This window comes from Herpailurus yagouaroundi, unplaced genomic scaffold (genome assembly GCF_014898765.1).
Source record: "Herpailurus yagouaroundi ecotype Mexico unplaced genomic scaffold, PumYag 196, whole genome shotgun sequence".
Taxonomy (NCBI): Eukaryota; Metazoa; Chordata; class Mammalia; order Carnivora; family Felidae; genus Herpailurus; species Herpailurus yagouaroundi.
In genome coordinates this window covers 25,874,558-25,888,102 of record NW_024412427.1, presented here as the reverse complement: position 1 = coordinate 25,888,102, position 13,545 = coordinate 25,874,558, and the positions used below count along the sequence as shown (strand labels likewise).

Below are 13,545 nucleotides of genomic sequence, written 5' to 3'. Positions count from 1 at the left end.
AAAGGGAGGCAAACCATAAAAAACTTAAATACAGAGAACAAACTGAGGGTTGCTGGAGGGGTTGCTGTGGGGGGATAGGCTAACTGGGTTGATGGGCATTAAGGAGGGCACTTTTTTGGATGAACACTGGGTGTTATATGTAAGTGATTAATTACTAAATTTTACTCTTGAAACCAGTACTACACTATAGGTTAACTAACTTGAATTTAAATTAAAAAAAAAGTAGGGTACTTACATAAAAAAAGAAAAATGATAGGATTTTTCTTCATGATCTTTGTAATAAACCGTATGTATTTTTATATTCACCTTAAGGCTCTTGCTGAAGAGGTCAGTGAAGATGAACTTCCCTCTGATGTTGATCTGAATGACCCATACTTTGCCGAAGAAATTACAAAAATAGGTAAGCCAGCCCATATTTGAGTTTTTAATTGGAATTTAAAGAAAGGTGACATGGGTAGAAGCAGTGTAATTTGTGTACCTCTTTTAGTGGCTTATAAGCAAGGTCTGTCCTTTGGGGTATAAACATCTATCCAGTTACAAAGGGTCAGCATACAAATAATTTCATTATAGGAGGCTTTGGTGATGTGATTGATTTAATGGTTTACTAGGGATCCCTTTTTTGGAAATATCCTTGTAGACAGATTGACTATAAAAAGATGAGGGGAAAGGAAGTGATCTTGTGTGCTTACACTGCTTTTCTATGACATATCTCTAGGTCTTTACAAAGACTGAAAAAGTGAAAGTGTGAAATAAATTTGTTTATGTGGATGTGTGTATAAATTTCTTAGAATTTTTACATGGTGTTGTAGCATGAAAGCTTTTCTGCTCAAATATACAAAAACATCTATGTTTCATTTATCCATTTTTACATTTATCCTGCTTCATCATTGTAGATGAAAGCCAGCTTCCTCCCCTTTTACCTTGGATCCCAGAACTATCTGGTATTTGATTTCCTGTATCCAAGGAGCTTTGTTTCCATCATATATGAACTGCTCATTCTTTCCCTAATGCTTTCATTCTTACCTTTTGGTTATGTGTAAATGTGTGTGGTAAGGTTCAGCCCATACATACACAAGTCAGTACAGAGACTACTAGAAGCATTTTCCATTTGTTCTCATGCAGTTTGCCTTTTTCCTGATCAGAATACCACACACATGAACTCCAAAAGGCTTACTCCTGGAGCAACTCCAAGCTGGCATTGTAAAGAGAAGGATTTTATGAAGTTTCCCTGCTTCTTGTCCCTGGTGACTAGCGGGCCAGAATAGTTCTCAACAGGAAAGTCAAAATTGCTCAAAATTATTTCCTGGTTGTTATAGCCTTTTAGCACTCGCATTTTTTTTTTTTTTTTTTTGATGAAAAAGGAGATCAAGATGAATAAAGTCTATTATAGGATGTCAGATTCTTAGGAATTGGAAAGGGAAATGGAAACTTAGCATATTCTGCTTTTTATCATACCTGAGCGGTCATTTCTAGAAGATGATGGATTTTAGCCTTATCCTCTGCTTTCAGAAAACCAAGTTTATAATGGAGAAATGCAAAGCATTATAGTTTCCTTGTCCTCATTCCAAAGTGCTTCATTTGGCATGTACAGTCTGGTCAGATTGTAGAACTCAGGGCAGGATTCAAAGAGTAAGTTAAATTGTTTGATGGCTTGGGGTGGCTTGTGTCTTGGAATCAGCACATGTAAATTGTGAATAAGCTCTCACTAAATGTAGTAGCAGAAGTTCCAAGGAAAAGTGTAGATAAAATTTGTTTGCTTTCAATATACTTTTGATTTCAGAATAAATCCTAAGAGTAATTATTTGTATCTGGGCTTAAGTTGTTTCTTTAAAGGGAAAAGAAAAACAGAAAGGCTGAGAATTTTTTTTTTTTACATAAATTTTAGGACAAAATAAATATCTTGCCATGTCTGTTTATTCATACTGTCAATAAATATTGCCTCCTCGGTGCTGGACACTCTGCTAGGCTAGAGATATAACAGTAATAATACAAGCACAGTTATATTTCTTGAGAAGTCTGTGGTATTAAGGAAGTCATGCTAAACAGGTAAACAGATAAGAATATTGTAAGAATATGATCAGTGTCTTAAAGAGAATAGGGTAAGAGTGCCTGGGTGGCTCCATCGGTTAAGTGTCTGACTCTTGATTTTGGCTCAGGTCATGGTCTCACAGTTGTGGGTTTGAGCCCCACATGGGGCTCTGCACTTACAGCATTGAACCTGCTTGGGATTCTCTCTCCCTCTCTCTCTGCCCCTTCCGTGTTTTCTTTCTCTCTCTCTCCTTTTCTCTCTCTCTCTCTCTCTCTCTCTCTCTCCCCCCCCACCCCAAATAAACAAACTTTAAAGAATATAGCCTAATATAGAGGATAAAACTGGGAGGAAGGAAGAGTAGTTTACTTTAGACACAGAGGGGGGCCAAAAAAAAAAAAAAAAAAGACTTTTCCAAGGTGGTGACATTTGAATAAGACCTGTAGAATAAGAAGGAGTCAGGCATAAAGAACATTGCAAACAAGGGAAAAGTAGGTATACAGGCTGTGAGATGAGAAAGAACTTGTGTTGGAGAAATTGAAAGACCCAATGTGACTGGAAAATGGTCAGAGGAGTTTGATAGGAGGCCAGGCTGAGACACAGGATCAACCCTGCATGGCCTTGTGTCATGGCAACACATTTTGATTTTACTCTCCTAACAGCAGGAAGCCACTGAAAGGTCTTTAAGCAAGAACATGACATGATCTGGTGTATATGTTGGTTCCTGTGAAGAGAACAGATTGAAGAAAAGGCATCAGTGAGAGCTGAGAGACCAGGCTTTTCAAGAGGTGATACTGGTTTAGGTAGCATGCCAGTAATGGAATTGGAAGGAAAAAAGTAAATGGAATTCTAGATATATTTTAGACATACACTTGTGGACTTACTTGAATAAGGAAGAAATTTAGCAGAACTAGATTTTTGTTTTGAGTCTCTAGAAGAATATTCTTCCATTTACTGAGTTACGAAGGAATGTAAAAACAGTAGGTTTGGGTGGGAAGTAAGGTCAATAGTTCCATTTTGGGTATAATCACTTTGAGATGTATTAGGTTACATTTATAAAGAAGTCTGGGTGATCAGCCGAAAAGTCAGTGCAGGTACAAACTTAGGAATCAATAGCATATAAATAGTATTTCAAACCACAGAACTGGAAGTTAAAAGCATTGGTAAGAGAGGAGGGTGCGTGATTGGGCTCTAGGTTGGGTAAAGCTTACACAAGGCACTATTACTCTGTCATACTGGAGAAGGTACTACTTGGAAGGTAGGGAGAAAGTTGAAGAAACTGAGAAAGAGCAGCTGTGGAATAGGAGGAAAAGCGTTAGTGTTTGGAAGGGTGTATAGTTCAAGCCCCATGGCTGAGCAGGACAGAGACATTTTAAGCCTGAGCAGGACAGAGACATTTTAAGCCAGATGGACTTGGATACATTTGTAACACCTTTGCCCTTGGCAATCCCATAGAGCTAAACTTACATACTCTTCAAAATATGGAGGAATTGAGTTCATTGATTAATGCCAGACCTGATGTTTGGCTTGGGTTAGGAGCCGGTTGTGAGTACTAGAAATCTTTTCTAACTTTTCCTTCTGTTTTTCCCCTACACTATAAACTTGCTATAATTTTTTTCTAAACTACAAACTTGATATCAAATGAGAGGTTCAAAAATATGTATTTCTAGAATTAGTTAATGGTTAATTTTTTCTCTTAGAAATGAAATACAGTTGACCCTGAACAACATGGATTGGAACTGTGAATCCACTTATACGTGGATTTTTTTTTTGTGTAAATGTAGTACAGTACTGTAAATGTATTTTCTCTTATGATTTTCTTAATAACATTTTTTGTTTCCTCTAACTTTATCATAAAAATATAAATGTAGTAGGTACAAATATGCAAAATATGTGTTAATCGACTGTTTATGTTATTGGTAGGGTCTCTGGTTGACAGTAAGCTATTAGTAGTTAAGTTTTGTAGAAGTCAAAAGGCACATATGGATTTTCAACCATGTGGGGGGTCAGTGCCCCAAACTTCTGTGTTGTTCAAGTATCAGCTGTATTGGAAAAATTTGTTTATTGCTGTCTAATTGCATAAACTCTTTAATAAGATTTTGTTTTTGAAGAAGTAGAGAAATAAAATACATCACATGTAAATATACCCTATTAAAATGTATCCTTTGTCTTGACAACCTAGATATTTGATAAACAATAAGCCATCCTGAAAATCTAATAATATGGTATACATACTTGATTCATTCAAACAGTATGATGAGTGCTTATATCCTACCGCTTGCATATGTTGGCTTGCAGTTTTAAAATGCTTTTATATGTACTCTGTCTTCTAATCCAAACTTCAGCCCACTTTATAGATGAGTAAATTGAAATTCAAAAAACATAGTTGAATTGCCCAAGGGCCAGTGGTAAATGGTAGAACTTGAATTTAAATGGGCTCGCATTTTGTAACCCTACGAGTATGTTGTGAAGACCAAAGCCAGAGCCAAGGACCCATGTGTATAAGAAGTGGATATAGGGAACTGCTGGATTTCCCAGAAAAGCCAGAATGCCCAGGTCCAAAGGATGATTAACAATCTGTATCTGTTAATCTTGGAACTTGCTACAAAAACAGTGAATTGCAAGGGGCTTTATCACTCCCTTCTGGTCAGTACTGAGACCGCATTTGCCCTCCAGTGAATTCTTTTAACTGTTTTCCTAAGAAGTACTCAGCTAAACCCTCTGGAGGAAGTTTTTTATGAGAACGCTTCTCAGACATTACAAGTAATAGAATATGAAATTTCCTTTACAGATATTCCTTGTACAGGTCAACTTTTTTTGCAACAAATCTTTTTCCATAGATGTATTCTGTTACATTTGTTGCTTAAAGAGATGGTAAGGATAGTAAGCCCCAGTAAGGATTGTTTAGATTTATTTTTTTAAGCCATTAACATCTGATTTTGAATCTCTGTCAATGTATTAGAATCATCCATATGTACTTTTTGCAGCAGTCCCAGGACATGTGGTTTTTTACTTGCCAGAAGATTTACTAAAAAATAAATACAACATTTCAGAACAGGGACTTTCATTTCCCTAGTACTCTTATCTAACTTAGGTCTGAAAACTTTCCAAGGAGAAAAAAAAATGTTTAAAAAAAATAAGTAAGATATGCTCTCTTAATATGATCTTGTTAACAGTGCAGAAAGGATTTCTACACATTATTTATCTTCTGACTAAACAGTTCAGGCCGGCAGAGTAAATTCTTTGTGAGCAAAAAAATTTTTATCATGCTAAAATTGGATATCATTTTTAACCCTTACCATTTTGGAGATTCTTTTTCCTCCTTTGCTACAATCTTTCTTTCAAGTTTATTTTTATTATTTTTCACCAGGTTGTTATAAAATCTGGAACAGTTAGTTGTGGGTTCTTTGAAATCATTTCCCACAATTGTATATGAAGATCTTTATCTCCTTTATGTATTAATCATATACAGCCTGTTTTTTTCCTGCCACGGGATGATCTTCTGCGTACGTCACTTGTCCATTCACTTCAGAAGGAACTCTTGCCTTGAGAACATAGGAGCAGAAGTAAATTTAGGGTGTGGAAGTCAGACCCTAAGAAACTAGAACCCTGATGATATATATATAGATATAGATACACATTCTTTAAAATAGAGAAAACGTTATAATCTGAAAATAGATACCTCCATTTCCTGGAGAATCTTTGAGATAGGAGCAATAAAGATTTTCACTTTAGGAAGAAGGGCTGTCTACAAATATTTCTTCCTGGAAGTGTAGACAAATGCCTTGGTAGCACTGAGGGGTGAACCTAAACACTTTATGCTGGCATTTTCTCTCAGCTGGGTATGGCTGCCGAAGTACAGCAGGGACTTAATACACACGGAGCAGTTTCTAAAGCCTCTCTCCACTTTAGGCTTTGCTTTTCTTATTATCCCTCATTAGCTGCAGTTATTCAACCATGTTATATTCTGTGAATTTTACTTTTTCACAACAAAATGCATTTTTTTAATGTTAATTCATTTTTTGAGAGAGAGACAGAGACAGAGTGAGAGTGGAGAATGGGCAGAGAGAGAAGGAGACACAGAGTCCAAAGCAGGCTCTAAGCTGTCAGCACCGAGGCCAATGCAGCAACGTGCAGCTCAGACCCACGAACCATGAGATCATGACCTGAGCCAAAGTTGGACCCCTAAACAACAGAGCCACCCAGGCACCCCACAAAATGCATTTTTTTTTAATTTTATTTTTTATTTTTTAAAATTTACATCCAAATTAGCATATAGTGCAACAGTGATTTCAGGAGTAGATTCCTTAGTGCCCCTTACCCATTTAGCCCATCTACCCTCCCACAAGCCCTCCAGCAACCCTCAGTTTGTTCTCCATATTTATGAGTCTCTTCTGTTTGGTCCCTCTCCCTGTTTTTATATTACTTTTGTTTCCCTTCCCTTATGTTCATCTGCTTTGTCTCTTAAAGTCCTCATATGAGTAAAGTCATATGATTTTTGTCTTTCTCTGACTAAGTTCACTTAGCATAATACCCTCCAGTTCCATCCACGTAGTTGCAAATGGCAAGATTTCATTCTTTCTGATTGCCGAGTAATACTCCATTGTATATGCATATACCACATCTTCTTTATCCATTCATCCATCGATGGCCATTTGGGCTCTTTCCATACTTTGGCTATTGTTGATAGTGCTGCTATAAACATGGGGGTGCATGTGTCCCTTCAAAACAGCACACCTGTATCCCTTGGATAAATGCCTAGTAGTGCAATTGCTGGGTCATAGGGTAGTTGTATTTTTAGTTTTTTGAGGAACCTCCATACTGTTTTCCAGAGTGGCTGCACCAGCTTGCATTCCCACAAAATGCATTTTAAATGGAAAGAGTTGTTAGAAGGAGAATGACATTTGATAGTGAAGGAATATAGCTTAGTGATTAACATTAGAGAGCCTGAGCTGGACTGCTCAGGTTTAAATCATGGTTCCTTCACTTACTAAACTTGAGAGAATTACTTAAGCTCTCTGTGCTTTGGTTTCCTCATCCACAGAATGAAGATTATAACAAATAATAGAATCTACCTCAGCATTGTTGTGAGGATTAAATTAGTTAATATATATAAAGTGAAGAGAACAGTGCTGCTGCCTATCACAATAGTAAGTACTATGTAAGCTTAGAGACCATTGGTTTCTCTGCGTTGGAAGTGCAGAACACAGCTTAGCCAAAGAAGACCGTGTTCAGTAGTTCAGAGAAGATTGGCATCGTGTAATAACATTCTAGAGTAATAGAACATGTCTTTGTAGATTCTGAACCATCTTATTCATTACACTAGTGTTTCATACTTTTGCACCCTGACACCTGTTCCCTTTGTATCCCTCCTACTGCAAAGACCCAAAAAAGGAAGAAAAAAATCAGGCATCAGCATGATCACCAAGGAGCCCAGGACATCTTATGTATGTGTAGTCAGACTATCATAACAGTAACAACAAGCACTTTATAGCACTGTGTGTTAGGTATTAACTGACCTCTTCATGTTTACTAATTTATTTAGTCCTCACAGTAACCCTATGAAGTAGGTGCTATTATTATAATCGCCATTTTACAGATAAGGACACAGACCCACACTGCCTTAACCGAACTGTGGCACAGCTGGAATTTAAACCCAGGTCAACTGCTCCAGACTCAAGTGCCTTTAATCGTTGCTCATGACTACCTGTCACTCAGTACAAGAACATCTCATCTAACATCTTGTCTCCAGAAGTCCCTGAGTCCCTAGGAATATTAGCAGGGTACCAATAAGGAGCCATTATTACCATAAGTAGTTTTGCCCAAAAATAGCACTAGAAAGTTAACCGAAGATCAAATTTGTCTTCAGAGAATGAGAGTTTTGTTAAACTTTTACTGTGAAATTCTTTTTTTTTTTTTAAGTTTATTTATTTTGGGGACAGAGAGAGACAGAGCATGAACGGGGGAGGGGCAGAGAGAGCGGGAAACACAGAATCGGAAACAGGCTCCAAGCCATCAGCCCAGAGCCTGACGCGGGGCTCAAACTCACGGACCACGAGATCGTGACTTGGCTGAAGTCGGACGCTTAACCGACTGCGCCACCTAGGCGCCCCTACTGTGAAATTCTTAATGCAAAGATGAATTTTTCATTTTCCAGATGAGTTTTTTATATACAGAGTTTTAAGTGTTTATATACTAAAGTAACTTTTGTGTGTGTGTGATTTCTTCTGTTGTTCTTACACTAAAAATGTAAGCTCTATTTAAGCTCAGATAACTATTCTCCTGGATATCTCTTAGGTGTTGTTTTTTTCCCCCTTAATGTTAGACTCTTTAATCTAGCTGCATTGTTTTCCTGTACATTGTAAGATGATGCTGCAACTCAATTTTTTTCCCCCAGAATAAAGCAAGTTGCCCAGCACCAGTTATTCAGTAATCTCTTCTTTTTCCAGTGATGTATGGTGCTGCATTTTATTATATACTAAGCCATAACTGTTCTATTTCATGAATGGATGTTGAATTTTATCAAATGCATATTCTATACCTATTAAAATGATCTTATGGTTTTTCTTTTTTAGTTAATGATGTAATCATACATTACTTTCAGAAGAAATTCCTTCTTTATAATATTCAGTCACCCCATCCAGATGTATTATTTCATTCACACCCATAGCCATCACTTAGTAATATTTTTTTACTTTCTTCAGTTTCTATATGTTTATTGATAAGATTATTCCTAGATATCTTGCATTTTTGTTCCTAGCATAGTCAGAATGTTATGAATAGTCTTACAGTTTTCCCCCCTTCTGTGTTGGTTTGTTGTGCCAGGTATAAAAGAAAAGAAAAAATCAGTGAAATCTACAAAAGATGGCATATCTCCAGTGGAAGAAGCTGAAATAGAAAGACAAAAGGTAAAACATGATCATTGTTACATGACTAGTGGATAATTGATATGTACAATTTATTTTTTATTTTTTTATTTTTTTAATTTTTTTTCAACATTTATTTATTTTTGGGACAGAGAGAGACAGAGCATGAACGGGGGAGGGGCAGAGAGAGAGGGAGACACAGAATCAGAAACAGGCTCCAGGCTCTGAGCCATCAGCCCAGAGCCTGACGCGGGGCTCGAACTCACGGACCACGAGATCGTGACCTGGCTGAAGTCAGACGCTTAACCGACTGCACCACCCAGGCACCCCGATATGTACAATTTAAATGAAGTTAGTTGTCTGCATAAGTTTCTACTGTCCCTAAAAAAAAATAACTTATAAAATAAAATATAAAAAATAAAAATATAATATAGAAGATAAAACTTATATAGCAATGGTATTTATAATTAAGTTATAAAACACATAATTAAGTATTTTAGCAGTGCAGTTTTTAAGTTTTACCAAACATTTTTCCAACTAGTACAAAGTTGAAATTTATCTCAAACCCAAAGCATGTCCTTTTTGATTAAAAGGAAAATAACTCATTGTTAAAAATTCTTACTGTGGGGCACCTGGGTGGCTCAGTCGGTTAAGCATCCGACTTTGGCTTATGTCATGATCTTGTGGTTCACGGGTTTGAACCCCACATCAGGCTCTGTGCTAACAGCTCAGAGCCTGGAGCCTGCTTTGGATTCTGTGTCTCTGTCTCTCTGCCCTTCTCCCACTCATTCTCTGGCTCTCTCCCTCTCTCTCTCTCAAAAATAAATAAACATTAAAAAAATTTTGGGGGGGCTCCTGGGTGGCTTGGTCCGTTACGTGACCGACTTCGGCTCAGGTCATGATCTCATGGTTCGTGGGTTCAAGCCCTGCGTTGGGCTCTATGCTGAACGCTTGCTTGGAGCCTGGAGCCTGCTTCAGATTCTGTGTCTCCTTCCCTTTCTGTCCCTCACCCGCTTGTGCTCTGTCTCACTGTCTCTCAAAAATAAATAAATGTAAAAAAAAATTTTTTTTAATAAAAAAATTTTAAATTCTTACTGTAAGACCAAAAATACTACTATTAAAACCTTGAAATAATATTGCCATAAGTTTTAATTCAATCCAGATCTGTCCTATAATTCAGACTGCTTTTATGTTGTCAAGTGCTAAATTTCTTTCTTATTATGTAAACAACATAAATTTAATGTATAAAATTAAAGTTTTTCTTGAAAATGCAGTGACCCTTATGCTTCAGTGACTCCAAAGATCCATGGCACAGATTAGTATGTATTTTTGTTGAGGTAGGAATTGGAGTCAACAGTGTCCCTATGACTGATGTTCATGTCACTCCCTGGGAGTCAGCCTGACTGGTCACCTAAACTCTGCACCATAATGCATATTTTCTAACCTCCATTTATTGCACGTAACAGTAATGCTCATAGAGTAAAGAGGAACACAAAGAAAATCTTTTGTGGAAAATGGCTTTAAAAAAGAAAGCCAACTAAAGGTGCCAGTGATGAAAGTGAAAGGAAATTAAAGCCATTTAAGTGTTAGTATAGGAAAATTCACCAAAGCCTGACAGCATACTCTGTATTTTCTCTAGTACACATTTTCTCTAGTATTTACTCAGTTCCTCAGAGTTCATGTTTAATCCCATGGTTGGTAGAAAATGCCACTCTTTAGTGGAAACAGACATATTAGATTTCAGAAGCAAATATTAAAATCCTGCCTTTATAGAAATGTATCAATATTGAAAAGTTAAAGGTAAAAAAGCAAAAGAAAGAAGAAATACCTTGCTGTTAAAGCACATGTTTGGAAAGTGTAGTTTGTGTCACAAAATACTACACATTTGTTAGATTGAGTGTCATTACTTAAAAAGACCAAAGTGATGGGGCGCCTCGGTGGCTCAGCTGGTTAAGTGTCCAACTTCAGCTGAGGTCATGATCTCACAGTTAGTGAGTTTGAGCCCTGCATCAGGCTCTGTGCTGACAGCTCAGAGCCTGGAGCCTGCTTCAGATTTAGTGTCTCCCTCTCTCTCTGCCCCTCCCCTGCTCATACTCTGTCTCTCTATCTCTCTCAAAAATAAATAAACATTAAAAAAAATACATTTTTTTTAAAGACCGAAGTGAAAATGAGAAATTTTTATTTGAGAGATTTAGGGAATCTTTTCTATAGCCTATTAACCAGTTATAATAAGTGAAATGTCTGGTTTTTAAATACAAACTTTCATTCCTCTTGGTGATGCTTCTAAAACTTTTACCTTATTGCTCTACCAAGATCGTTGGGTTTCTTTATGAGTTTTGATAATCTACAATCAGTTTATAGATGATAAATGATGTCCCAGAGCTTTAGCGACCAGGTTCTCTTCCTAGAGGGGATATCTGTGCCCCATACTTCTGCTTGGGGGAAAAAAAAAGCACTGTTGTGTATTTGATCTTTATTTTTCTCTCAACAGGCTGAAATGGCTCTGCTCATGATGGACGAGGAGGAAGAGAGCAAGAAACACTTCAATTATAATAAGATTGTAGAGCACCAGAATCTAAGCAAAAAGAAGAAAAAACTGCTGATGAAAAAGAAGGAATTATTAGAGGATGACTTTGAGGTAACCAGGGACAAAAGTCATTAGCCTCTTAAAGGTGGTATTGAATTTAAAGTCAACTCTGGAGATGATCACTGAGCACAACCAAAGTTAGCTTGAAATGTCTTAAGAAGGGCCCGTAGTAGAGCCAGAGCTACCATCTTTTAGTCCAAAACAGCCAGTTCATCCCAGGTGGATCAAATCACTGTTTATTTGGTTGGGTACCAGGTGAAGTATTGGCTTGTCTTTTGGTAGCCCTATTGCACCAAAAATACATACCTTTTAATGTTAGAATCGCATGCAGTGTGATGCTCACAGTGGGAAAGATATGCATACTCAAGCTTGACTAAAAAATAACAGGTTCATGTCACATCATATCACTGTGTACAATAGCCACTGCAATAGGCTATACTTTTTTCATTGCTATATCTCTTGTTTCTGTCACTCCCTCTTTTCCCTCTTTTTGCTAATAAGTACATATTCCTAGTAGTCATATAGGCCTTATGTGTGGGTTTGATTGAGCCTGTACAAAAAATCTATAAACAGCAGTCAGCAACTACTTAATGACTTCCAAGAATAGGCCTTAAAACTCCATTGACTGTCTGTGGGATACAGTTTTCTAATGAATCAATACAAAATGCTCACATTTGTATTTTATATAATCAACAACTCCAAAATTTGGCCCCATTTTGGGCCTTCTGATTTATTAATTTATTTGTTTTTCTTTTGTATTTGCAGGTAAATGTTAAGGATGCACGGTTTCAGGCAATGTATACTTCCCACTTGTTCAATTTGGATCCTTCAGATCCTAATTTCAAGAAAACAAAAGCTATGGAAAAAATCCTTGAGGAGAAAGCCCGGCAGAGAGAACAGAAAGAACAAGAACTTACTCAGGCAATAAAGAAAAAAGAGAGTGAAATTCAAAAGGAATCACAAAAGAGGTCCATTGATCCTGCCTTGTCAATGTTGATTAAATCTGTAAAAAACAAAACAGAGCAGTTTCAAGCAAGAAAAAAACAAAAAGTCAAATAGCTGTTTGTTGTTTTTTTTGGATTAAGAATGTGTTCTCCTAAAGTGTACTGAAGTGATAGAGGGAATATTTATTGGGAACAAAGCTTTCTTTCAAGAATATGAATAAAATCTTATTCTGACAGTTATAAAATTTCTTCCCCTATACAACAGTTTGACTTAATTGTGGATGATTGACAGATTTGTTCTGTATGTTTCCACAGATTAATCATAATTAATTTAATTAAACTGAAATACAAGATTTATAAAATTTTTGTATTTTATGAAATTGAGTCATACTAGTAGAAAATTACTCTTGTCCTAATTTTTTAAAAGATTATTTACAATTCTATATAAAAATAGAGCAGTGCCCAGTTGTTAAGTCTGAATAAGAGTTAGGAACAATTTGAAAATATGTAGATGCAATATATTAATTTCTCTGGAAAAGGAGGGAGATTTAGGTATCTATGTAAATTTATTTTTCTGGCCATAATGGATAGAAGCCAATAACTTCATTGTTTGTTCATGTTTATTATAGTTTGTTTATGAAATTAATTTGTAAATAAAAGTATAAAATATTTTTATTATTTTGTGTAGCACTGACTTCTTTACTTTTATATTTATATATAGCACCTTAAATAAACTCTCTGAAAAAATACCTGAAAAATTGACTAAGAGGACAACTCTACGAAGAGGCAGTTCCAGGTTTGCATTGCTCATAATTGTATTTGAAATGTTCGTGAGCTCTGCAATGATTTTTCTATTTGTAGTAACAGAAAATTCTGTCTGCCCTTCAGATTTTTGGAATGCTTAGAAGGGTAGATATGTTGCTATAGAGTTTAAGGATTCTTAATTCCTTTTAAAATTAAGTTAAAACACACCTGTAGGGCCTTAATACTCCTGGATCTCCTTTGGCCTAGGTTTTATAAACTATTAACCATTTAGAGAGGAGAATTAAATGTGCTATATAAATAAGATAAAAAACAAAATGGTCACTTAGAAGAAATGATAAATACGGTAGCTCCTGAAAG

General features: G+C 36.4%; 1 protein-coding gene across 2 annotated transcripts in view; it reads left to right on the top strand.

Moving 5' to 3' along the window:
- The window catches only part of ESF1 (ESF1 nucleolar pre-rRNA processing protein), a 67,413-nt gene extending 54,312 nt beyond the window's left edge, over positions 1-13,101 (top strand). For both annotated transcript variants that reach the window (XM_040447723.1, XM_040447724.1), the window contains exons 11-14: positions 313-400; positions 8,852-8,934; positions 11,384-11,530; positions 12,245-13,101. In XM_040447723.1, coding sequence (XP_040303657.1) covers positions 313-400; positions 8,852-8,934; positions 11,384-11,530; positions 12,245-12,538 — 612 coding nt within the window. In that variant the 3' untranslated portion in view covers positions 12,539-13,101. The remainder of the gene's footprint in view (positions 1-312; positions 401-8,851; positions 8,935-11,383; positions 11,531-12,244) is intronic.
- Positions 13,102-13,545: the final 444 nt, after the last annotated feature.